The sequence below is a fragment of the Cynocephalus volans genome, chromosome 5, assembly GCF_027409185.1.
Source record: "Cynocephalus volans isolate mCynVol1 chromosome 5, mCynVol1.pri, whole genome shotgun sequence".
Lineage (NCBI taxonomy): Eukaryota > Metazoa > Chordata > Mammalia > Dermoptera > Cynocephalidae > Cynocephalus > Cynocephalus volans.
In genome coordinates this window covers 8,933,433-8,961,328 of record NC_084464.1, presented here as the reverse complement: position 1 = coordinate 8,961,328, position 27,896 = coordinate 8,933,433, and the positions used below count along the sequence as shown (strand labels likewise).

The window sequence follows — 27,896 nt, the reverse complement described above, 5'->3', positions numbered from 1 at the left end:
GGGACTCGGTTATAGTATGTTTTGCCTTGATGTAGACAAATACCTTGTGTCAACATGGCATGAAATACTTAGCATCCAGTTATAACACAAGGCGATTTTTATGCAAGGAATGTTTGGATTTGAGGGGTCGTTTTGTTTTACAAAAATCCAGTCCAAGTTATTTTTGCCACCGTGTTCACATAAAAGGCCACCTACAAGACTCAGCCTAGCCTTAGTAGCCTTACTTGTCAGGTTAAAGGAAGTGGGCAGAAAACAAGCAAACTATTTGCTTTGTTTTTTAAAAAATCCCCATGACGAAGGTACTTAAGAATGAACGACCACGAACAGCTTCTTTTGTAATGTCAGGAATGGATTCATAATTTTGGTACAAGTGCGGTTCCCATGAGAAAGTTCAGCTTGGGCCTATACTTATCAATAGACCAAAAACAGCTCCTCGGGCTGTTTAAAGTGAAGAGAAAACTCCATTGGCTTCTGCAAAGGGGCCCCTGTCAGTTTGGAATTTCTCACGTAAGGAAAGTTTAAGGGACATTGTTCGAGTCGGTTGTGTCAGTCGCTCTCTCGTAAGGTGCGCGTGCGCGTGCCCAGGTGGCCTGACCCGCGTGCGCTAGTGACTTGCACGCGCTGCTCGGGTCTCAAGCACAGGGTCCTGGTGGGTCGCAGGGGCAGGTTCATCCATCCGAGTTCCGGGAGAAGATGCAGTCCCACCGCCGCTGCGACCCGGGCCCTCGCCGCAGCGCCCTCCATCGGCCCGGGTTGTCCAGGAGGAACCGCAAAGGGCAGAGCGCCCTGGCCGGGGCCTGCACAGCGTCGGGCCGGGAGCCTCGGCATGCCGGCGGTGAGTGAGGAGGAGGCCCGGGCCACCTCTGCACCGAGCGAAGGGGCGGGAGAGCGTATGGTCCTTCGGGCTCAGCGGGCTTGGCTGGTCCGAGTGCTCGCCCCGTGGGCGCGGAGTCTGCACGTTCGCCGGGTCCTGGGCTGCCCCTTGAGCGCTTCCACCTCGTTAGGTTTGCTTGGAGTTGATGGGTCGCTTTCAGAGGGACAACGAGGCAGAACGGAAATCAGGTCCCTCGCTGATAAAGCGCTTAGGGAAGAAGGAACCAGAAAATTCACGTTCGGGCAAACAGTGAGATAGTTCAAGTCGCTTGGCTTGTTTTCCATGCTGGTTTTCCTGCCTTCTTTCCCCTTGCTGCGTAGATAGTGCGGGGACATTAACCCACCGGGCAGGCGACAAATGAGAACACCTAAGACAGCTGGGAATCTTGGTACCGCCAGAGCTGCTGTTTTTCAGCCATCATTTAACTAGTATTCATTGAATACTCTGGTGAAAACAAGTAAACAAGTTTGCATTTAGGTCTTTAAATTCACCCTGCTTTTCAAATTTATAAATAGTGACGATAATATTGTAAAATACACTGACACTTAAGGGTTTTGGTCAAGTTCATAAAGAAGTAGCACTGTTAGCCCAAAGTAGGTTTTTTGTTTTTTGTTTTTTTAAAGCTCATTAGAAAAGATTTTAAAAACTTTTTGTGTGTATTATACTTTTGAATCAAGTTCATTGTTGAGATGAGGCGAGGAGATGAGATGCTGCTGTTCAACATGGGCTACTGTGCTGTGAAGTCAGGATGGTGGACCAGGGACCACTTCTTGAAGAAAATGTGTAACAATCCACTGCTAAATGTTTAGGACACTTTCCTTCTGTTTGTTGATGTTTGACCCTTGAAATGTCAATATGGAAGTCCTAGAGTAACATTTAAAATTTATGTCACAAATAGGAAGCTTAAACTCACCACTGGGCTGAGACACACTTATTTAACTTTATTTCACAAGCTGTCGTTATGAAAATGGTTTATTCATTCATAGCTTTTCTTTCCTTTTATTTTATACTCATGACTATCGAGTTTAAATTTATTTTGTATGATCATTTATTCAAATGACCTTTGTTTTGCTTCATGTGATAGTTCGTATTGTGTTTGTCATAGATCAGGCTAAAGTTTGGATAATGGTTTTTTTTTAAATTACTGTCTTAGACATATAATTACTGGCATGAGCAAACAAAGTTTCTGTTCGTGAAAACAGTACAAACCTTTTTTTCTTGTTTTATTTTTAAAACTTGAAATAATTTTTTTTTCAAACATGTTTTTATTGCACACAGAAAAACGAAGGTCCCTCGCGGTCTGCTACGGAAGATGGCGCGTGAGAAGGCCCAGGATGCTTTGTGGGTAAATATTACGTCTATTTTGTGTTCTTCGTGTGTGTTCTTTGTAGCTTTGTTTTTCTGAGGCTGTTAGCACAGTTGTTCCCCCAGTTGCTCAAACCAGAAACAAAGAAATCTTTTGTTTCTTCTCCTCCCCTACTTTCCACCATCTAATTTACAACCAAGTCTGTCCAATCTTACCTTCAACTATCCCACCAACGTCCTTATCTAAGCCGTCTGTGCCCAGCACTGTTCTAGGTGGAAGCGGACAGGACTGAACAGAACAGACAGGATCCTGCTGTCCCGGAGTTCACAGCCTGGCAAAGAGCCAAAGAAACAGGTTATCAGAGAAGCTGAAGAACAGCCGGGCGCTTGGCCTACTTTAGTTCAGGTGGTCCTGGAAGACCTCCCTGAAAAGGTGATACTCACAGTGAGATCTGAGGGGACCGGCCATGTGGACAGTGGTGGAAAGCAGCAGTCTAGGCCGAAGATAGCCAGTGCAAAGGCCCTGAGGCAGGGAAGAGCTTGCCTCGTTCTAGGACTCATTAGCAGCAAAGACAGACTGAAGAAGTTGATAGAGATCAAATCAGCGCCGTGTGAATTAAAACAAAGGGTTTGGGGCCGACCCGTGGCTCACTCGGGAGAGAGCGGCGCTATCGCCGCGGGTTCGGATCCTATGTAGGGACAGTCAGTGCGCTCACTGGCCGAGTGCGGTGCGGACTACACCAAGCCAAGGGTTGCGATCCCCTTACCAGTCACAAAAAGGACAAAAGAAAAAAAAAAGGGTTTGGATTTACTGTGAGCACAAGGGAAGCCATGGCAGAGTTTTAAGCCTGGGCTTTTGAGAGAGAGAGAATGAGTGTGAATCCCAGCTGGATGATTTCACGTAAGCTTGCAACCTTTCCCACCCTTGCTATTAGTATCCCCAGACAGAGAACCTAACTCCTGTGGGTGCTGGTGTGGATTAAATGAGAGCATCTGCAGAACCCTTAACACACTCGGCACAAAAAGGCCCACTATATGGTAACTTAAAAAAGAAAATATTCTTTTAAAATGGAGTGATTTCAAATGCTATTTTGCCATTTAAACAATACTAAAAATAAGCAGAATTTTTGAAATGTATACTAGGGTCCTCCAAAAAATTCATGGAAAGTTTCATACTATCTTTTAAATCTATTTTTTCCACAAACTTTTTGGAATACCCTCGTATAGTAAAATGCTTCTTTATTAAAATTGTATTGCATATTACGATCCAGCCTGCAGGATTGGGCTGGGTTTTTTAAAGATAAAGAAGTAATATCTTTTATAGTATAGATATTTAAGAAAATGTGTGTTATTCAAGTGTATATACCTAGGAGTAAGTCTTGGTTAATATTCAGACAGAAAAGATCCATTTTATTCATTATGGTTAATTTGCATATTTACCAACTTCCGTTATCTGTAATTATTAGTTTTAATTTTCTTCTATTATGATCATTTGTCAATTTTTTTTAACATTTTAGAATTTCCAACATTACTGAGGATCTTCACCTATTGATATCTATAATTCAAGTGTAGTTTTTCTTAAGTCAGTGGTTCCCAAATTTTAGCATGCATCAGAATGACCTGAATGCTCCTACCCAAGTCTCCTTTTTGAGAACTCCTGTCTTAAGCCAACAGAAACTTCAATCACGTGTTAAATGGTTGTTTACTGCACAAGATAAATATCTTTATTCTATATTTACCCTGTATTATTTCACACTGAATTATTATTGATAATGATATTAACTAGAAGTACTAGTGCAAAATAAACGTTCTTGGAGAAAAAAGTAATTTGCATACTTTCACCTTTCCAGCTTCAGTCACTTATTATTGATGCATTCCATGATAATGAGTTTCAGAAAATAAAGGAATATTTTCTACAGAAAGAGAGCCACTTACCTCAAAAATATGATCGCTTCTATTACCCCATCTTGACAGATTAATAAATAAGGCAAGGAAGTTGGTTTGTTTTGTGGCCAAAATACAATGTATAATTCCTTATAAGGTTTTAATCTAGTGTGGTCTAATGCCTAGGAACTGGATAAAAATGAATTTCAGCATGTTTCACTGTTGCTGAAATGTACTCAGCAATTCTTTATAGGTGGCCTCAAAGAAGATGAGCCTTTGCTAATTCAGCAGAGACTGATCCCCAAGATAAGTGTCATATTTTAATTTTATATGGCTTTGGGTAACTGAAACAACTAGAGTGGATTCAGTTGTCTAAGTTTGATATTTTATGCTCCTTTGAAATCAAATTTGACCGGAAGTTAGTGTCCATTCTTACTGCCTATATCCAACCAAACGTTAAACTCAATACAGGTTTCCTGATGTATATGCCGGGCAGAGCACTGTGGGAGTGTCCAGGAGCAAGTCAGACGTAACCCCTTTCCTGATAAGCCTATACAGTAATAGCATGTTTTTAGTTATTTCAGTGAAATCGACAGGGGAAGGTAAAATGAGTGAGGCGTAGGCTGTATAACTATTGTATTAACAAGATTAGATCTAGAAAAAATCTCATCAAAAACTTCCCTTTGCCCTTGTAACACCTCACTCTCCCCACTTTCTAAACACTGGATGAATCTGAAAAAATAGCAAAAACATTTTTGCTTATTCAAAGTCACCCCAGTTATAAAATTTTATTCTGCCCGTTTAAATTAACCAGGAGGCAATGTGCCTTTAACAACAGCATCTGGAAGCAAAGCTGAGTTTGCAAAGTCTTACTGCAGTTCCCCTTTTTGTGCTCGGCTTTCTGCAGCCCTGAGGTGATTTGTTTATTGGTGAGGAGATGGGGGAGGAAGGGGGGGTGAAAGGATCGTCTTGCTGGTAGCAGAGTCTTTGATATACCCCCTGGGCTCTAGCATGCGAAAGTCTATTAAGACAAGATTGGGCTAAGAAGATCTGCCTTTGCCCTTTTTCATTCTCAAATGCCTCTAATTATCGGGCTGTTTCTTCAGAGGAAAGAGTAGACTCCAGGTTTTCCCATCCTCCTCTCAGGGACTTCTAAAGTGTTTTCCAGCGGTATTGAATGAAGACTGTGCTTATGCAAACCATATATATTTTGCATTTAATTCCACTTTAAGGTATATCAGCTCATGCAGATAACAGGAAGCAGGGAAGAAAAGAAAAAAACCCAAAGGAAATGGAGTAGGGATGTCCTAAGGGTATCTTCAAACCTTCAGCTGATTTTGGGAGGTATGAGTTGAAATGTGCCCCAACCTGATTTTTCTATGTAGGTTTAAGAATGCCCTTCTAAAGTTTAAAAAAATAACAATATCAGATCAAATCTCCAGAGTTTTGAAATCAATTAGGAATTTCCATATTCCATTGGAATTCTAGTTGGTGATGGAAATTTTATAACTGTAATTTAGATATTGTTATTTCATGTAGGTTTTGGCCAGGAGAATAGATCAAAATTATCAAAGAGAATGGGATACTAGACTCTGTGCCTCTAAAGACAATTGTGTTTGCAGACTCAACACAAAGTGTGTTTGGAAGTTATTCTCCATAGAATGAGAACTTCCTATAGAAAGGAACATATTTCGTCCTATACTTTAAGATCCTCACCTAATAAGTAATTACTCTTGTGTCTGGCTTCTGGTAGGGACACAGCTGTGGGGACAGTGGGGGTTGTCGGTTAGATAATGTATGATCGTGGCCCATCCATGGGCTCAGTGAGCACTTTCTATTCCCAAGTATTGGTCAAATAATGGGGTGTTTCCCCCACTTCTTTATATCTATACTCAACAAATAGATTGGGGGCATGGGAGAGAGATAGGCTTTGGGGGGATAGATGGAATGGTAAGAAAAATGTATTGAAAAGCATAGAATTTTGAGCATGAATATAGGGAGGGAGAAAATCTAGCCTTAGCAGTGAGCTCTGCTGTATAGAGGGGCCTTTCTTCCTTGGGCTGTCAGAGAAAAGTTTGCTTCAGACGGTGGAGAGCTTTCACAAACACTGCCTGGGCCCCACTGCCAGTGATTCTAATTCACTGGGTCTGGGATGAGTCCCAGGAATGGGGTTGGGGGAGGCGTTTCAGAGCTCTCCAGGTTTTCCTAATGTGCAGCCAAGGCTGAGAACCAATTGGTTCACTTACGTTCTGCAGCTGGGTGCCTTTTGTTCTTGGCTACAAATTGCACAAAATTTGGAAGGCCCTGTTGCTGATAGAGTTGTTCATCAAAAATTCAGTTACTAACTTTATGTTCAACATTGATTTCTAACTATACCTGCAGGATTTTTTTCTTTCTTTTTTTAATAAGAGTGACAGGTGTCAGCAAAAATGACTCAAACATGATGTTTGCTTTACTGAGTAAATATTCTAGGAGGGGTTGCAGAAGTTTATTTCTAAACCATACCAATCCTAGCACCTTAATATGAAATTGGAAATATTTCTATAGAAAAAATTCTCCAATTAACTGGAAGCTTTTGGCAAAAGAAAAGTAGCCAAGCCCAAGGCATATTTCCTGTAACCACAATAATCTCAGTGCTTTCCAAATTCTACATCTCCTGTGATAGTTTCTATAGCTTCTTAGATCACAAGATTTCTTCTTGTGTTGGGGAGGTTCATTTAGCTCTTAAACCTTCCTCAGTAGCCCCTTTATATGGTTTTCTGGCGTCGATTCTGGCCAGGTCTCCAATTCTTGCTGATATCTGAGAACTTACTTATTACAACTGACTAGCAGTATGGTTCAATCTTGAGGTGTTCTAGATGGGAGGCCTCAGAGTCAGATCTAATTGAAATGTTATGAAATGGAAAAAGGTTTTTAATATTATTTTGCTCTAGAGGGAAAATTACCTTGTGAAATTTTATTGACTAGGCAGTAGTTATTCAATCCTCGGTGGTTCCATAAGTGTTTCTTTTCCTGTGTACATGGGTTCCTGGTTTGAAAGAATGACAGCATTTCTGACCACGGAAGAGCTAGCCTCAGACTCACTGCTGACTACTGCTACAGAAGACTTCTTGGACACTGCTGTGGTGAGGAGGGGTGGATGCTTCACTGAGCAGGTGCAGTTGGTTATCAGCATGAATCTTCAAGGTTTTTATAAAATCTGGCTTTCTATAAGATGTGAGATTTGTTAAAATACTCCCATGTTTTATTACTAGAATATTATGTGAAATAGTATCAAATACTAATACATTTAACCAATGTTACCCAAAAATGAGGGGTGATTTATTTTAACACAAAAATATGATTCATCTGATTAAAGGTGACATGCTCATTTAAATAAAGTGAAGCTCAAACAGGCTTTCTCTGAAATTCTTTTCCTCTGTTTTCAAAGTCAACTCCTGCCTATTAGAGAAATACCAGCATTAATGCATTAATATTATAGTTCATAATGCTGTTTTGAAATAACATGAGCTTTACTTTTTCTTTTTATTAGATTATTTCCAGGAGTAGTAGTAAAGGTAAGCATATTATTGGCTATGAATTGGCTATTAATTTTTCATTAATAGAATATTCTGGTGCAGAGAAAACAATATTTAGTGATATATAAAAGTAAAGTGGATTTAAACATTATATTTGGATTTATTTGCCACCTTATGGTAGTCTTATTGTGATGTTGAAATACATTTCATTGCAAAGAATGCCTCGGTTTGCTTGACATACACTTTTATTTAGCTGCTCTTGGTCCCCATTTGGCCACTTATTATATTCAGGTAGTGAAAAGCCACTTTGTCATTCCAAACCAGCAAGAGTTTAGCTGTTACTGATTTAACTTGGAGCTAACTCAGATGACTTTTTCTGTCTTTCAAGAGTATAAAAGGTAAAATTTTAGAAAACGTGGAGGTTAGGTTGATGATTTTGTTCAATTTAACTCAAGTTAAAGGTAATTTGATATTGTGAATTATGGTACCATGGATTCAAAGATGCACTTAAAATAGCAATATTTCAGAAGTTGGGGCTATCTTAAAATGGATGCGTCTTTTTCCCATGGTACGTTTTTTATTTTTCTTTTGAAAAGCTGTTATTAGATTGACGCTACATTCTACAGTGGATGGTATCTTATCATTGAGGAAATTCAGCACAAGAAGATTAAGTATGCGTGGTGCTGGGTCGACTTTAAAAAGAGGTCCTCATAAGCTAAGTCAGTGGATCCAAATATTTTCAAGTCAATTCTTTATTAACTTCACAAGTGATAGTTACTGTTGATAAAATATAGAATAGTTAAAAACTACTTTGACTTTTGTAACATTTTAAAATAAACTTGTCTTTTGTTACTTACCACAGTATGTATATACTGCATATTTGAAAAACAGTGCATATGTGAGCTATCTATTTAGCCTATGGGTCATTGCTTGGAGCATTTTTGGATTCACATAATCCTTGAAATAATCCTAATTATTTATCTAATTGCCTTATTAATAGCATCTAATTATTAATCTAATTGCCTTAATTAGAGAAAACACTGCTATAGATGACCATATTAGTCTGCCAGGCTGCCATAGCCAGACACCATAGTCTGGCTGAAACAACACACATTCGTTACCCCTAGTTCTGGAGGCTGGAAGCACAAGACTAGGGTGCCAGCATGGTCAGGTTCTGGTGAGTTCTCTCTTCCCGGCTTATCACTGTGTCCTCACGTGTTGGAGAAAGAGCCAGCAAGCTCTCAGGTGTCCCTCGCTAGATGGCACTGATGCCATCAGGATCCACCCCTTTAGCTGGGGTAGTGGCCTCCTGCTGACACTATCATCTGGGCTGTCTCCCTGTTCCATGTTTGGCTTCCAAGCTCTTCTATTGTTTGTAATTATTCCCTGTATTAAATTCCCACAGACTGAAATATCTAGAATGGTTTTGATTTTTATCTTAATGTTTCTTTCTTGTTTATACCTATTTTCATCTCAGACGGTTGCTTTCTCTGGCCAACTTAATTTCTTATAACACAGAGTTAATGTTCTTCTGAGTTTTGAGAAGACAAATCAGATGCTTCCTAAATTTTTCAGGTTCCTGCAGCAAGCATTTTTTAGAAGTCACTTTTCTGCCTCCTCCTGAGTTCCCATGCTCATCTCCTCTCTCTCACAGGGAGCTGTATGCTGCGAGTTTCTCTACTGCTCTTAAAATGAAGGCACGGAACAGCACCTGGTATTTGCTAGTTAACAGTGTGCACGCGTATCTGCAGAGTCCTCAGCTGTCCTGCTGGGCTCCGTTAGAATCTTTCCTTCAAGTTGTAAGCTGGTGGCTGCTGGGCAGGCTGTTGGCAAAGACTCTAGCCAAATTTCTGGCTTCCAGAGATCATCCAGTGGTATCAATGTGGCTCGTTTGGACCGAAGAGGGGTCGTTTATATTTCTATTTCCTAGTTTGTGTTCCCATAATTTCATGAGTTATATGGGAGTTAAAAAGTATAGAGTATGTGATGAGTAATTCACATACCAGAATTAAACAATTACGCATGACCTTACCGTGAGTTTTTGCAGTATGTCCTACCATTGTCATTTTATATCTTAACATCATGTGCATAAATGAAACCATAAATTAGAATTTGCTGTTTGATAACCATAAAATATTATCACATACCCTGTTATTTACTATGTGCTAATATATAAATAGCTGTTGAAGTTTCTGTGATTGTGCTATTTAATAAAGGTCAACACTTTATTTAAACACTTCTACTTCTCAGTGCAAGACCTTATAAAACTTTTATTTTTATAAATTCACAAATGGAAGAAACGCATGGAAACAATAGAAAACTGTGTGCAGGAGCTGCCCTTTGCACATTGCTGCGTCTGGACAAAAAAGTAGCTTTGCTCAAGGTGTGATGACAACAATGAACGGTCACACTCGCGTACGCCACTGTTATTTTCTTTAGTGGGTATCTATGTCCGGCAAGTCTCTTGTGGTCTGGGGGTTTCTGTGACTGAAGCAGACTGTAATTTGTCCCTTGCCCAGACTGTCAACTGATTCATCCTGAACTGTTTACTGCCACTGTCCCTCTTTCACTCTTTACTGCTTTCTGCTGTGTAGGAGTCATTTCCTTACTCTTTTTAGCATAAATTTGATTCTTTCAAAATTCTACTTTCAGGGAAAATTCAGATGTTGGATTCCTTCATACTTAGCTTAGGACTCCTGGGGACAGAAAACACTGTAAATCTTTGGATTCAACAGGAGGTGAGTTGCAAATAACCAAACAGATATAGCAGTTGCTCTGGGAACCTCAGAGAAAGTCGTGCACAGAAAGTTGTCTCCATTTTGTTTCTTACCGCTGAATACCTTCTCCAATTCCGAAAGGCTCTCAGGACTTTGAACTTAATTCTGTGTGCTGTGCCTCGGGAAGAGAGGAAAAAACTCCCTTTGTCAGAAGGCACATGTCGTCTTATGTAAGTGACCTTGACTTCATTCGTCCCTTCAGTGAATGCTTTGTGTCCCGCTGTGTATCAGGCACTAAGCCAGGCAGTGAAGGACGGAGGGGAAAAGGCAGACTTTGCTCGGCTCTTCTTTTGTAGTAGCGTGGGTTTTCTGTTTTTTTTTTTTTTTTTTTTTTTTTTACATCAAATTTGTGAGGCAAAATGCTTTCTGAGGCTGTAGATAATTTTTTCACTGTAAATGTGAACTCAGTGATTCCTGGAAGAATATTAAGAGTACAGACCATGGAGCCAGACCACTTACCTTCAAATCTTAGTTTTGCTCCTTATGCTAGTTGCACATGAGCACACCCTTAATCTCACTGTACCTTAGTTTGCTCACCTGTAAAATGGAGTCAACAATAATCCCTACTGCATAGAGTTATTGTGAAGGTTAAATCAGACGATCCATTAAAAGTGATTGACACATTACCTGGTAGAGAGTAAATGCTCCAAGGTTACCAGTTATTAGCTATACCCACAGGGCATTGAATTTGAATTATTTAGCAAGTGATTGATGTTTTGATTTTTGGTGACCTAGTCACAGTTTCATAGCTGTTGGAACATAAAATTGGGAGGTAAGGTTGTAATGAGTGATCATGGAAAGAACAAAACCAGCACCCTGTTTTGAAGTTTGAACCTGAACACACGAGTGTGCTCACCAGTCACCAGCACGGAGGCTGTTGTTGGGGCCCGCCATCATTCACGTGAGCTGACTGCAGTGTAGGGCCTGCAAAGGGTGACTGGTCAGCCTGGCACTCGTTGCCATCGTGTGTGTCAACTTAGCTAGTCTTTGCAGATGCAAGATGTAGTTTTTCCACTGAATTTTTCCTTCTTTTTTTTGACGACTGGCCTGTGTGGGGATCTGAACCCTTGACCTTCGTGTTATAACACCAGGCTCTAACCAACTGAGCCCACTGGCCAGCCTTTTCTTCTTCCTTTTATTTTCTTGCATGTGTGTGTGAATTTTTCCTAAAAAGTATCTATTGAATACCTCAGTAAAGTCACTACTCTTAATGGTGTATTTAGATTTGGAAAGCAGCTGACCTGATATTGTCTCTTAAGTTTCCAAACTAATCCTTTGGTCATACTACCTTATTGTTTTTGTTTTCAATTAGCAATAATCACACCTCAGATAAACATCATTAGCTATAATACTGCCACTGCACAAAGCCGTTTGTGTGTTCTAGAAAGTTTGGAATGTTCCGGACTTCAAAGGTAGAACCTGGAAACATAAAATTAAGCACAACTCTCGTTGGTACTGTTTTAAGGCTTCTAATTAATAGTAACAAATCAATCTGTTATGAGACTCTGAACTCTCACATGAAGTTTTAACAAGTCTATTCTTTAAAATGGGAGTTATTTCAGGTGTTAACAGGACCTCCATCAATTTGTTAGTATTTAGTTGAAATTCTTACATGAATATATAATATGGGAGTCGGTATTTGTTAAAATAATGTAATTACTTAATCCCATTGCATCTCTAAGTTAAATTTATCAGTTTTTAGAATCAGATCAAACAGCTCATAGGAAAGACTCACACGACCAGAAAAGGACATACAGCTTCACAGGCTGGTAAGATTATAAAACTCTGGAATCATAGCATTCAATGAATCCTAGAGATTGTCAAACTGAATTCACTTTACAGAAGGGCAAATAGAATCTCACAGTGTATAGTAGCTCTAGTTTCTTAAAAAATACATATATGTCATTAATATATAAACTTGAAGAATTTTCCATAAAAATGTACTATTGACATTTTTAAAATTCTGATGCTGCATTTGAAATAATTCCATAAATATGTACCTTGATTTTAAATTTTAATACAAGTATAATAAAGTTTTCCCTCTTGATGTTCATTTGAGTAAAATGTAATGTATCTAAATGTTTCAGGAAAGAACTTGCAAGGACAATCTTGACTGTGGGTGGTAAGAAGTATATAGAATTTTAAATACCTGGAATATTAAATATTGGACACGGGGGGGCATTATAAGCATCTTGAAATTATGGGGAATAAATTATGGTCACATTGAAAATAGGAATTAAGATTTTATTTTAAATTTATTTTGAGAGATTTTAGCATGTGAAAAACCATAAAGAAAAATTAGTGAATTTTATCTACTCACCAGTCAGCTTTGTCCAATTTTAGCATTTTGACCCATTTGTTTCTAGTCTTTTTTTTTTTTTTAATATTCAGAGTCACAGCTAAAGTTCCCTGTGTCCATGTTTCCTATTTCATTCCTTGGTTCCAAATCCCTTGGCTTGGATTTGTTTTCCATTCCCAATCATTTTTTTCTGCTTTTACTCTATGTATGCATAAGCAATATACATTATTGTTTTGCCCCTTTAAAAAGGATTATATAAATGCCGTCCTATTGGACATATCTGGCTGCAACTCCTTTTTTACCTTCAAAATTATTTGAGACTTAAACATGCTGATACATGTAGTTTTAGTTTATCTGCTATGAATTACCACAATTTATACTGGGATTTTATTTTTATAGTAGAAATATTTTTCAGGCTGTTTGATCTGCTTTTGATGTCTATTTTAATATATCTAAAATATAAAACCCAGAAATATCATTTATTTTAAAAATTGTTATATGCTGACATATTTAGATTTTCTCCTAATATTTATTAAATATTGAATTTATATGATTATAATTACTCCATAATGCATCTTGCTGCTTATAACGATAAGACACACTGCTAGTCTTCTAGGATGGAATTTCTTAGAGCAAACGCTAACTATGAAACTCATTTTTTCCTTTTACTTTGTGCCCCAGAAATATCTATGTCTACCATGTTTTTAATCTCTAGATTATGACCAGCAGGTGACTATTTCTGAAGCACTGTGTAGACTGACGACTAAAAAGTCAAGAGATGACCTGGCTCATCAGTGGTTTGAGGACGATGTCATTGCTGAGGCTTTCAAAGAAATTAAGGATTGAGACGGTGAGATTCCTGGTCATAAAAATTTCTGTTCAGTTAGTATTTATTATAAGCATCCTCTCAGCACTTGCCTGTGCATTGGACTTAGGCGAGGGTTTTTTTTCTCAAGTGTGATTAAGTTACCATTCTTAAACTTTCTGTTTCCCACATAAGCAAAAGTTTGAAGACAATACAAACAGAATATTTGTGGGCCAAATATGGGGACACAGATAGGAAGGACTTGTCTATAGGGAACTTAGGCTGGAGACAGAACCATGTGAATTTGATGGATCCAGTCAAAGAAAAGGTCTTGGAGGGGGAGCAATTTTCAGTGAACCTCGGAAGGTAGGAAGAATTGGAGAAGAAAAGAAAGAGCACTTTAGCCTTGCAGTGATGGCAGGAGTCTAAAATCGGTGTGGCATGTGCCAGTGGCTGAGGAGGATTGTGGAATGGCTGTATTGTGAGGCATCCAGCCTCTACCATTTGGAGGAAAAACACTTTGCGGTGTTTTCTGCCCAACCTGGGTGCGCTGTGATTGTGTCCTCAAGTAGCACAAAAATAGCTTATGGCTTTGATGTCTGTCTACTTTCATCCCGAAATAGCTACAGCATTTTCCTTTTCAAAAGTTCTTAAAATAAAGGGTAAACTCTTTTAGGAAAGGTAAAATTACTAACAGCAGTTCTCATGTTAACAAAGCCTTTCTGGTTGAAACTGCTGTGTAATCGGGATTTTCATAAATCTGCACCTTTTGTTTCAGGCTCTGAGTCTATCGCAACATATCTGTAGTGATTGTTTAGCTGGGGTTCAGTGTGGTCTAAATGGAAAAACCATGAACTGCGGGACTTTCCCAAACTTGGGTTCGAGTTCCACCGCAGGTGTGAGTCCTGTTGCCCTGACCTATGCCATGTATGCATTTTGGTGACGCAGCAGCCTGGGGAAGCCTGAGTGTCCTCTTCTGTAAAATGGGAATAAACCCCATCTCAAAAAGGAGAGAATTCAGTGAGAGAAACAGGAAGTCCCTGGAGTGTGGTGGGCACTCAGATGTTGATTTCCTTTCTCATCTGTGTCACTCCCTTATCTGCAGGGAGATTTGATGAAAATAGGAGAAAAGTAATTATGTTTCCAAAATCGTTTTCCCCAGAGCCGTTAGCTTAATTGAATTGCTCTTAGATGAAGGGCTTACACTGCTGCTGTCTATTTAGGGCTGAATTTAGACACCGAGTGTGAGGAGTGTGTGACCACAGCAGCCAATCCTTGCTAACAACAAGGAACAAAAACCTGGGCCCATGTCTCTTTGCAACAAATTTACCTTCCTGATAGTTGAAAAGAAAAAAATAGTCTTTGTTCTTAGAACATATGCCAGGTGAGAGATCCCAGGAAGTAGGGGGTAGACAACTCCCAAAAGACAAAATTGGCAATGGGTAATATACCCAGATAAACCTGAAATTGGTTGATTCTGTGTGTTTGTGGTTGGCTTGTGCCAGGCAGTTGTCAGGGAGGTGGATGCTGTGAATGGGTCAAATATTGTAATCTAGGTTGGCAGTGAGATGTATGCAAGTACTTTAAAAAGGTCGTGGAAAATAGAATTAACAGATGGTATGAATCTTTCCAAGAACTTTTTTTTTTTTTTGTCTTTTTCGTGACCAGCACTCAGCCAGTGAGCGCACTGGTCATTCCTATATGGGATCCGAACCCGCGGCGGGAGAGTCGCCGCGCTCCCAGCGCAGCTCTCTACCAAGTGCGCCACGGGCTCGGCCCTTTCCAAGAACTTTTAAAAGTACTCTCGTAGTTCTCTTGCTTACCCTTATGACATAGTGAAACACAATCATGCATGTAACTTTTGGAGACCTAAGTAGTCCTCATTTGAATAGCTAATGGCCCAGGAAGGGGGACAGGATTTCTTCTAGAAACATGTACATGGAGCCTCCTTTTTGTGGTATAAAGTATTGTTAACATATGATAATGAGTCCTTGTGAAGCCTGATGTTACTGGGTCCTGGACATTTAGAAGCAAACACTGGCCTCCACGTGCTGGTCAGGGTGGCATTAAATAAGATACCTTGATTTTTTAGTTAAAAAGTTTTCACTATTTACTTTGCAGGACTGTAGATGGTTTCTCAATGACCTAAACAATAGACTTGGTGACCAGAGAAGGTAAGATGTCTGTCCGAGCATTATTTTATTGACTAGTTATATTCTGAAACTGTCTAACATTTTAAAAGAACACCTAGAACCTATCTTACTTTTGGAAAGAATATAGGATACATCGTTTAATGAGCGCTCCAGACACGTTCATTGCACAGAAACCTTAAAAGACCAACTCCGCTCTGCCTAGTGGCTGATTTGACTGTGTTCAAAAATTATTTCTATCAGTCTCTAGCATATGAGGGTACTTCAAAAAGTTCATAGAAAAATGGAATTAAAAGATAATATGAATACTTGCATGAACTTTTTCAAAGACCCTCATATTTATTTATGATTTGTGATATTTTTAACACTACATCCTTTAGGGAGTCCATAGATTTTATAAAGGATAATTTCCTGAAGTCTTGAGGTCATTGGGGATAGGTGTGTTATGGACAGTTAAATCCTCATGAGACAAGATTTTCTAAATTCACTCCTATGGGAATCTTGCCAAGAAGCTGGGTTGAGACATAGTACTAAGAAGTGGCATCTAGACTGCCAGGTGGATGTTTGGAATCCACCCATAGTAGATTTCTATTTGCAGGTTCAATACATACTCTGTACAGGGAGACTTACTGGCTACTGTAGGTATAAATGCTTGTTGCAGAACATCTTTAGGTTGTGTTTGTGGTCTATCCATATTTTATTTTTTAATTTTGATGTGTTTTGCAGGGTCTATTCATTTCCCCGTGTTGCTGCTTTTGCTGACGAGCATGAGGTATGTTTGTCTCTCTTGGAGGTCCTGAGGGCGGTGTGTAACAAAACTCATAGATTGGTTTATGTAGTTTGGTCGGACTTCTGCTCTTGTTACTCAAAAGGGCTTTTTTAAAAAAAGGACACTAAGTTCCCCCAGTTATCTCAAATCTCAAACTGATCATAATACCGTAACCGGGATGCATTACCAGTAAAGTTCAAGGCTCTTCTGTTACTGTAAATTGAGTATCCCTTCTCTGAAATGCTTGGGACCAAAAATGCTTCAGATTTTGGACTTTTTTCACATTTAGCATATTTGCATTATACTTACCGGTTCAGCACCCCCAATCCAAAAATCCAAAATGCTCAATGAGCATTTCCTTTTTTTTTTTTTTTTAATTTTTATTTATTTATTTATTTATTTATTTTAAATTTTATTTTGTCGATATACATTGTGGCTGATTATTGCTCCCCATCACCAAAACCTCCCTCCCTTCTCCCTCCCCCCCTCCCCCCCAACCATGTCCTTTCTGTTTGTTTGTTGTATCAACTTCAAATAATTGTGGTTGTTATATCTTCTTCCCCCCCCCCCGGTTTGTGTGTGTGTGTGTGTGTGTGTGTGTGTGTGAATTTATATATTAATTTTTAGCTCCCTCCAATAAGTGAGAACATGTGGTATTTCTCTTTCTGTGCCTGACTTGTTTCACTTAATATAATTCTCTCGAGGTCCATCCATGTTGTTGCAAATGGCAGTATTTCATTCGTTTTTATAGCTGAGTAGTATTCCATTGTGAAGATGTACCACATTTTCCGTATCCACTCATCTGATGATGGGCATTTGGGCTGGTTCCAACTCTTGGCTATTGTAAAGAGTGCTGCGATGAACATTGGGGAACAGGTATACCTTCGACTTGATGATTTCCATTCCTCTGGGTATATTCCCAACAGTGGGATGGCTGGGTCGTATGGTAGATCTATTTGCAATTGTTTAAGGAACCTCCATACCATTTTCCATAGAGGCTGCACCATTTTGCAGTCCCACCAACAATGTATGAGAGTTCCTTTTTCTCCGCAGCCTCGCCAGCATTTATCGTTCATAGTCTTTTGGATTTTAGCCATCCTAACTGGGGTTAGATGGTATCTCAATGTGGTTTTGATTTGCATTTCCCGGATGCTGAGTGATGTTGAGCATTTTTTCATATGTCTGTTGGCCATTTGGATATCTTCCTTAGAGAAATGCCTACTTAGCTCTTTTGCCCATTTTTTAATTGGGTTGCTTGTTTTCTTCTTGTAAAGTTGTTTGAGTTCCTTATATATTCTGGATATTAATCCTTTGTCAGATGTATATTTTGCAAATATTTTCTCCCACTCTGTTGGTTGTCTTTTAACTCTTTTAATTGTTTCTTTTGCTGTGCAGAAGCTTTTTAGTTTGATATAATCCCATTTGTTTATTTTTCCTTTGGTTGCCCGTGCTTTTGGGGTCGTATATATAAATTTCTGGACACACACAAGCTCCCAAAACTGAACCGTGAAGACGTAGAAAATTTGAACAGACCAATAACAATAAAGGAGATTGAAGCTGTTATCAGAAGGCTCCCAACAAAGAAAAGCCCAGGACCAGATGGATTCACAGCAGAATTTTACCAAACATTCAAAGAGGAATTGACACCGATTCTTTACAAACTATTCCAAAAGATTGAAACGGACGCAAATCTCCCAAACTCATTCTATGAAGCAAACATCATCCTGATACCAAAACCAGGTAAAGATATAACCAAAAAAGAAAACTACAGGCCGATATCCTTGATGAATATAGATGCAAAAATCCTCACTAAAATACTAGCAAACAGAATACAGCAACACATACGAAAAATTATTCATCACGATCAAGTGGGATTCATCCCAGGGATGCAAGGTTGGTTCAACATACGCAAATCAATAAATGTGATACACCATATTAATAAACTCAAACACAAGGACCATATGATCATCTCTATAGATGCTGAAAAAGCATTTGATAAAGTTCAGCACTCATTCATGACAAAGACCCTCTATAAGTTAGGTATAGAGGGAAAGTATCTCAACATAATTAAAGCCATATATGCCAAACCCACAGCCAATATCATCCTGAATGGGGAAAAGCTGAAAGCTTTTCCTTTAAGAACAGGCACTAGACAAGGATGCCCACTCTCACCACTCCTATTCAACATAGTGTTGGAAGTACTAGCCAGAGCAATCAGAGAAGAGAAGGAAATAAAGGGCATCCAGATTGGAAAAGATGAAGTCAAACTGTCCCTGTTTGCAGATGACATGATCCTATATATCGAACAGCCTAAAACCTCTACAAAAAAACTGCTGGAATTGATAAATGATTTCAGCACAGTAGCAGGATACAAAATCAACACACAAAAATCAGTAGCATTTCTTTTCTCCAATAGTGAACATGCAGAAGGAGAAATCAAGAAAGCCTGCCCATTTACAATAGCCACCAAAAAAATAAAATACTTAGGAATTGAGTTAACCAAGGAGGTGAAAAATCTCTATAATGAGAACTACAAACCACTGCTGAGAGAAATTAGAGAGGATACAAGAAGATGGAAAGATATTCCATGCTCTTGGATTGAAAGAATCAACATAGTGAAAATGTCCATACTACCCAAAGTGATATACAAATTCAATGCAATCCCCATCAAAATTCCAAAGACATTTTTCTCAGAAATGGAAAAAACTATTCAGACATTTATATGGAACAATAAAAGACCACGGATAGCCAAAGCAATGCTCAGCAAAAAAAATAAAGCTGGAGGCATAACACTACCTGACTTTAAGCTATACTACAAAGCTATAATAACCAAAACAGTATGGTACTGGCATAAAAGAGCATTTCCTTTGAGCGTTGTGTTGTCGCTCAAACAGTTTTGGATTTGGTGCTATTTTGGATTTTGGATTTTTGGATTAGAGATAATCAACCTGAACGGGAAAAAGGAGTTTTAGGGTCTGCACTGTACACATAAGGTTAATTACAGGAGCTTTGCCTCATTTTATTCTGTGGGAAACATTATCCATGCCTCCACTGGAGGAAGAAGGATGATTTTCTTGCTTCTTTCTTTCCAGGTGGTGCCTCTCCCTGTATCTCCAGCAGGAGGGTCACTCTCCTTTTCTCTGGTTCATTCAACCTTGTACTTTATAGTTCAAGATTGACCAGTTTATTTTCATCTCCTTTTTTGGTTTCTAGAGGAACAAGGCCCTTCAAGTAAAGGAGCCCCAACCTACAGCATCTCAGTTTCAAGGCAAATATTCAGGGCTCTTGGAACTTTGACTTGGCTAAGGTTTCCTGGAACCTGTTTCCAGAATGTGTTCATCAACTCTTTCTCTGTTTTGGGTTCAGAGCCCCCTTCTTGGCCTCTGTGAGCTGAGCCTTCAGCTCATGACTGCACTACACGTGCCTTCTCTCTGGAACTGCTTTTGGAAGGTTGTTCTGTGTCTCTCAGTTCTGTTTATTTTTCCTTTGTTTGTCTGAGGATTCCATTCTCTGCTTGGTTCTCCTTGTTTCTAGGACTTCCACGTTTCCATCAGTTTCAATCAGGACCCTTACACGGGCTCCTGGCGACACACATTGTGCGAAAAAATCTTCATTCAGCTCCATAGCTATTAAAAAAGTAGGCATGTTTGATGAAGGAAAGATGCCTAAGAAATACCACTCATTGGAAAAGCAGGTTGTAGAATAGTTAAGTCTAAAGTTTGCTTCATTGTAAGGGAATAGAAACTTTATACACACTTGCTGATATATTCTAGAAAACCTCTGGGAGGAAACAAAGGCATCGTTAATGGTGCCATGAAAGGTTTCTGTGTAAGTTGCTGGGGGTGGGGGGAAGGCAGAGGAGACAATCACTGTTTCTGTAAACACCATCCTGTTTGACTCTTTTTCTTCTCTGTTTTTACTATGACCCTATATTTATTTTATAATAATCAATTTAAATGAAGGTAATTTGAAATCTTCAAGTCTTAGCTCTCCTACATCTAATGGATGGTAAATCTCCACTTATATTTTATCACACTACCTCCTTCTCTAGAAGTTTCCATACATGTGCAGTGTAGATTGTTACTGCTTCAACACAGAATTATTTTCTCTGTGCTTCTCACCAGAAAAAGAATTGAGTGGCTAGAGCTATGTGACACATTTAAATATCTATTAAATATGCTAAAGCAGAATATTTTTTCATTTTGGAAATGGCTTATTTAAAACTGACATCCTCCTCCTCTTTTTGCACAGTGAGTCGAGCAATAAAGAGAGGTCCTGTAATATCAGGATAGTGCCGTTTCAGGAAAAGCACAAGTTCTGTTTTTAACGGGATAATTTTTACGTCGCCTTTTAACATAATTTTTATGTGTATAATTCATGGTGAAATTATCTCTTACAGATGAGAAAACCAGCAGATGAAAAATTAGAGAAATTTTGGATTGATTTCAACCTAGGAAGTCAGAGTGTAACTTTTTATATAGTCAATGCTGAGGTAATGATGTTTGATTCCTGATTAGATGTAACCAGTTAGAGACTGTTCCTGTATAAATATGTTTTATTTGCTCATGAATGTCACTTATTTATCTTCCCAAGAGCCTTCTGTGGGACTCAGTGAGACTTTTGAAGGAAGCAGTGGTTAATTTCAGCATAATGGGTAAGAGGATGATTTTAAACTACCCCACATTTAATTCTGAGTATTGTTTTTGTTTATATTTACAGTATATGCTTAGTTCATTCTAGGGCAGATTTTGATCATGCCTTGAGGTGGAAGAGAGGTTGTGTAGTACGGTGTAAGGCGTACTGTGCTCAAGGCCAGGATTTAAGGGTGACAGGGTTGGTGACTCCTTCACTTTGGGACTTTAGGGTTAAATCACTTACCTAGTTTTCTCATTGTAAAAATGGCATAATTCCTCAAAAAATTAGAAGAACTACCATATGATCGAGCAATCCCACCTCTGGGTATATAGCCAAAAGAATTGAAAGGAGGATCTCGAAGAGATATTTGTATGCATATGTTCAAAGCAGCATTTTCCACAGTAGCCAAAAGGTCAAAACAACCCGAATGTCCGTTGAGGAATGAATGGATGAACAAAATGTGGTGTGTACATACAATGGGGTATTATTCAGCTTTATAAAAAAGGAAGTTCTGACACATGCTACAACATGAATGAACCTTGAAGACATTATGCTAAGTCAAATAAGCCAGTCCTCAAAAGACAAATACTGTATGATGACACTTACAAGTATACGAGCTCTCTAAAGTGGTCAGATCTATGGGGAGAAAGTAGAATGGTGGTTGTCAGGGGCTGGGGAAGGGAGAAGTAGGGAGTTGTTCAATGGATGGAGAGTTTCAGTTTGGCCAGATGAAAAACTCTGGAGATCTGTCGTACAACAGTGTGAATATACTTAACACTACTGAACTGTACACTTAATAACTAAGATGGGAAATTTTATTTCATGTGGGTGTTTTATTTATGACAATTTAAGAAAATAGATTATATAGTACCCGCCCTTCCTCACCCACGGAGCTGTAGTAATAATTAATGAGTGTATATGGGTGGTACCACCTCTACTTAAATACCAGCTCTCTGACCTCTTTCCCCTGAAGCCTCCATCTCTCACCTTTCAGCTCAGCTTGGTAGATGGCACTAAGGGGCGTGGGATGAGGAGTGATCCTTTTCTGAGTGTGTGTAAATAAGCTGTTAGTCCAGTTCAGCATTTTAGTTATAGTCGTATTTGATCATGTTTTCTGACTTTAAAAAATAGAAGAATGTTTTTGAAAGTAACTTATTATGCATACATTTCTAAGTAACTAGGTTTACTAAAGAGTTAAAACTAAATATTAAGTAATTTATGAATATTATATTTCACTTCTTTCTACAAAGGATTTAAAGCAGCTTATACATTTATGCCAAAGTAAGAGAAATGGAAAATTGGAACCACAGACAAGAATAAAAACATCTGCCATGAAGGCTCCTCCACAGTGGCCACCATGGGGATTTGATACTTAGCTTCCTAGAAGCCAGGGCAATAAGAGAAACATGACCTGTAATATGATTCTCATCACAGAAGTCTTGGAGAGAAAAAATCCTTTCTAACCTTGAACTCTAACTGAAAATTCTCCCAGGGGACTATTTATGGATAGTCCTTCATCTCTGGGTTCCCCTTGCTGGAATTTTTTGTATATATGAATTAACTTAAATGCTCTGTTAAAAGATAATTGTTGAGAGGGTGAAATCATGACAATTATAAAGTGAATGTGTTGAGGATTTTTAATTTATTAACAAGGAAATCAGTAAGATGTAATAACTAGTTCAAGGGAGAATTCAAAAACTACATAAACAATGCTGAAATTCATCTACAAATAGATGCAAAACTAGACAGTTGAATTCCACAGACACAATTAGTTTGCATTTCTATGGACAAAAATCCCTTGCATTGTTATCAGTTTTCTAAAATAGCTTGAAAACAATGAAAGGCGTGGATAACCCAGGAGGGTGTGGTAGACAGGCACCCAGTAACTCCTTGGTCCATTTCAAAACCATTTACAATTTTCCCTGATGTAGTTCTTTTCTGTGCCTGTGAGAATTTGTTCCAGTGTGCAAGTATTTTGAGTTTCTCCTGTTGGGGATTATTAGAAAAAAGAGGGAATTTAGGATAAGGAATAAATTAGAAAGTAAACAAAGTGCCAGAAGAGAAGAAACTTTCACAGTGAACTCTAGGAGAAGGAAGGGAGGATGAAGAAAAGTAAGCACAAAGTTTGCAATGATACCTGTTGGCATGTGAGAAGGTGGGGAGTTGAGAAAACCAAAAGAGATGAAAGAGGTGGAAGCCAGCAATTATGCAGTCGCAGAACTGGAAAGACAGACTCCATTGAGTTAGAGGGGCCTCCTATCTGGAGTAAAGGCAAGCAGTTTACAAACATCCCACTAGAAATGCAAACTAAATGTAATCAATATAAAGAAGAGTAACTTAATTTATGTAGTAATTACCTGTTAGGATTAATTTAAGATACATAAAATGTCACTGATATTTAGTGTAAGTGAATATATAAGTATGCTATGAGGACGTGGGTTTCCTGACTGGGGTAGCCCCAACATTGTTTTTCTTATTTTAAATTTTGTAACTCTAAAATTTGCCACTGTAGTGGTTTTTGGGACCAACTTGCCAAAATCAATCTATATTTCATTAATATACCATATTTCTGTGAGACTTTACAAAGTTCCTCACAGTATCTAGAGTAAGTAGGTTTTACTGTTTCCAGTTTTGTAGCCAAGGAAACTGAAGATTGTCTAGTAAACTCTACAAGCAAGACTTTGTGTACACACCCTTCTGCTTTAGGTGTTGGCAATGTAGTAAGTCAGAAGCTTGGTGAAGTTCTCATGGTCTTTCTTAAGACCCTTATGTGTTTCCAGTGATCCCTACAAGCCCACCTAGCTATTTACATTTTCAGATTTTTTTTAGAATTATTTTTCTTGCAGGGTTTTATAGACTTTCCCTGCAGTGATGAGTAAGTATCCAGTAAGATCAGTATTTTGGGGAGATTGCTGACCAACTCTGTCCTATAGAAATATAACGTGAGCCATGTATTTAATTTTAAGTAGTCTAGTAACCACGTACATAATAAAGTGGATTAATTTTTATATTTCATTTAATCCAATATATCCAAAATATTATTTTCACAAGTACTCAGTATAATGTATTGTTAATGAGATACTTTACATTCTCCTTTTTTGTACTAAGTTTTTGCAATCTCGTGTGTCACATGCTTACAGGGCATCTCAGTGTATACGAGCCATGCTTCAAGCGCTCCACCGTGCTGGGCAGCACAAAGGACTGACTTTCCATTCCCATCAGTGTGTGGCTGTTCACTTTGCCTGTTCTTTCACGGACTTCACTGCCTTTTCTCTCCTGCTGTTTCCACCTTACCTTGTACTTATTGTGGCTCATTCTTGGACTTTGTAAATTTGATCTAAGCATTTTGTCTTCTAAATTATTATTTGTCTATAAAGAGCTGATCTGGTAGGAAGCCCTCAAGGAAGCTATTGTCTGAGATGTAGATTTCCAAGAGGTTTCCACTTCTCTTTAAGAGGAGTCTATTGAAACGGAGGTGGATTATTTCATTTTGTGTGTTGGGAACAGTGAATTTTATTTTGAATTTTAGAAATAAGTAGGATTTCAGAGAGAATGAATGAATGTTATGCTTAGTATATTTGGAAGTAAAATACCTGTTGTGGATGATAGCTTTGTATAAACAAAATGCTCTTAAAAAACTGATTGAATTGCAAAAGACAAAACTATCTTCATTTCTTTGCCTCTAGGGAAAACTGCTTCCTATTTTTGCTAGATCAACCACTTAAGTGGTTACGGTTAACCACGAGATGCACATGTGTGCATCTAATAAAAATAATTTCTAAGTAATTTAATGTAATTTCTTTTCAACTTTTAATCGTAGAAAAATTGACAAGTATCCCAATGCAGTTATTTAAAAATATAAAATTTCAAGATAAAACCTTTCAGTATGTTGATACACATTGATATACTGTATTTTTTTTGTTAGAAACTGAGAAGATGAAGACATTTATCATTTACCTGAAGAAACCTATTATTATCAGTAGCAAAGAAGTGACAAAAATAGAAATCCATTTTGATCTGCAATTCGACATATCACATGCTTCCGTTCAAGCTTTAGGACAGGATAAACAGGTGGCAGGTTTCATTCTTCTGATTATTTGAAAATGTTTTAGTATGTTTTATGTCTCTTAAATGTCCTCATTGGGTTTTGATGTGAACATCTGATCGAGCGGAAGACTCGGTCTCTTGCATACCGTGTAAAAGTGTTGAGGGTTCTGGGTTCTAGTCCCAGTTCTTCCTTTTCATGTGTCATTAACTATGTAGGATACAGAGCCTCTATGTGCCTTGAAGTGCTTTATTCCATTTGATGTGACAGTCAGGAGCTGTTCTAGGATGGCATCACGTCCCTCCCACATTCTTCCTGGAGTTCTGAGGATACTCACTGTGGACTTCTTGTCTCCTCCTCTCTGAGCTCCTCCTGGAGTTAGGGGGGGATCTTCAGGAAAGGGGTTTCTTAGGGAGTTTTCCACAGTTTTATATACTGGTCTCACCTTGTGGAAATGGTCTGTGCCTCTTCTAGATTGCTATGGTCTCCATCTCTCTGACCATAATGTTTCCTACTTTTATACAAGAAGAGGCCTTACTCTATTACATATGGCAGGCAGAGCAAAGAAACTTGTGTAAAGAGGACATATAAAATACTTGGTCATGGCTACTAGGGAGCTGAACTTGGGGTCACAGAGGGAGGAAGTCTTAGGCCAGCTTCCTTTTGGTTTGAATTGTATATGAAGGTGTTTATATGTAGTAAGTTGCTCCACAAATTTAGTTTTCAAAGGACTCTGAGAAGCCATGTCATGGGTGAGGATGAGAAGTAAAGGTGAATCAATCATCTGATTAAAAAAAAATCTCCTCTGTCATATTATATATGATTGACCTGTATGACAGGTTTGCCTTTACTAATGAAAAACACCAAAATATTATATGTTTCCACATTTCGCAAAATGAATAAAATGTCCTGGGGGTGAGTTGGGGTCTGCATGGGATGAAGCCGCAGCTCCTGTGAGGACCAGGTGGGTGGAGGATCGTGCTGTGGGGAACTCACCTGCAGATCCGTCCTGAGAGAGACTCAGTCCCTGCGCGGTGCAGGGGTCGGAAGTTACCAGTGGGGTTGGACTTGGGCCAGAGAGAGAGAGGTCGTGGAGACGCCAGGGCAGTGTGGTCAGGTGCAGGGCGGTGATCAGCCGGAGCTGGGGCTGGAGGGAGGCAGGGATGGAGAAGCTGGAAACAGTGAAACATCTTTTAGAGAGGACAAGCTGAACTCTAACTTCTAATTTATCAGTGTGCTGTGTTCTAAGCTTTAAGTTTTCCGTTAAACTGTTTTTTAAGGATTACTGCTTTTAAAAGTCACTTGGCTTGCATTTCAGATGTTGTCTGACCAGATGAAAATCTCCCCAGAACGTTCCAGTAAGTTTGAGAAAGAAGACACTAAGATTCCTAGTAGTCGTGAAAGAGAAAGAGGTATGTTGGGAGATAATATGTTCTGACTCTGAATTCCCTATAAAAGCACTGATGAAACCTTACTCAGAAAAGGTCACTAGAAACCTGTGATCATGTTAGATTCATAAGTGATCCATCTTAGCTCCGGACAAAGAAGAGCTGCTAATAGGCTTGCATCATTTCCCACACCTGATAAAGTGTTTCTTGTGGGTCAGGTGGAAATGACAGAGGAAGACAGATGGTGTGGCTGGCAGGAGATGAGGACAGGAAAGGTCCTGCCTACCCACACAGCCAGCCCTGCACTCGATTCTACATCTCTTTTGAGTTATGTCCCAAGGTTGTCTTTCCCAGTGCCCACAGATTGCTGATCTAAGGTCTGAGGCAGGACTAAATACCAGCTCTTACTGAAAGAAGGCAATGTACCAGCAGTATGTGTCCCATGAAGAGCGATGGAGGGTGTGCCAGCGTTGCACGTGGTTATTAGCACTTTAAATGTTCTTTTCTAACTGTATATAGAGCAGGCAGAAGAATCCACCCTCCTGGCAGAGGACTTGAGTGCCGCAGATGACCACTCCTTCATAACCTTCTTGAATGACCAGTCTGAGCCGCCTGTGAGTACAGGGAGCCGGGGTCAAGGTTTTGAACTGTGTCCACTAAGGTACTGACAGGTGGGAGCCGCCTCTCCTAGTCTGTAGACCATTTTCTCCTGGCCAGTCATATGTCGAGTTTTCAACCACCCCCTCCTTTAAATTATTTTTGCCCGCTATGTTTATGGATTCTCTTTTTTCACAACTTGGTATTCCCACGGAATGCGTGACCTGGCTGGCCTCTGCCTCATTCCCTCACTCAGGATCTGGAGACTGAGATGTAGGGAAAGGAGGCTAATGTTTGGACTCAGATGTGGTTTTCATAGGAACTTGGTCAAAGTACTTAACATCGATGAGCCTGAGGCTTCTCAAGCATAAAATGGATGTAACAGCTAATCACAGGTGTGGCCCCCCTAGGATGACAATAGAGCACCTGATGCCCTGCGTGCCATGTATAGGTTTTTAGTCCATTCCTCTTTTTCCTGTGCTTGACTGCATGAATACATTACATGGATGTGTCACATGGTGTCATGATTCTTTTTAAAAACAAACATACCAGAGATTATTCCTCCAGATAAATTGTCACCTTTTATGTAGTCTCCATGGGAAGCTGTGCATCTATCCCAACAGTACTGATGCTGTTGAAGACATTTTGTAAGTCTTCCTCTGGTGTTTTTCTTAGAACCCGTGACACACTCTGTGATTGTCTTTGTGAGTGGCAAATGCTTTCCTGAGGGTGGATATGAGTTATTTTAAAATAGCTAACAGTCATTTGGAACCAACAAATTTATTTATTAATGAATAAAGAGACTGGTATCTTAGTATTCAGTGGCTGTGCTTTTCTTACAAGGTGCAAA

At 39.1% G+C, this 27,896-nt stretch overlaps 1 protein-coding gene and 1 pseudogene across 1 annotated transcript; one reads left to right on the top strand and one right to left on the bottom strand.

The window, feature by feature from the left end:
- The first annotated feature begins 826 nt into the window (after positions 1-826).
- LOC134378271 (synaptonemal complex protein 2-like) lies at positions 827-27,117 on the top strand. The gene is given in 19 exon segments (XM_063097252.1): positions 827-1,123; positions 2,153-2,193; positions 2,453-2,807; positions 4,030-4,129; positions 4,132-4,166; positions 4,250-4,369; positions 7,084-7,188; positions 7,596-7,620; positions 10,234-10,319; positions 10,440-10,528; positions 12,446-12,480; positions 13,373-13,539; positions 15,584-15,636; positions 16,339-16,384; positions 20,781-20,873; positions 20,975-21,035; positions 24,942-25,087; positions 26,380-26,473; positions 26,969-27,117. Coding segments are annotated over 19 exon segments (2,097 nt in total).
- On the bottom strand, positions 11,616-11,727 carry LOC134379307 (U4 spliceosomal RNA; annotated as a pseudogene).
- Positions 27,118-27,896: the final 779 nt, after the last annotated feature.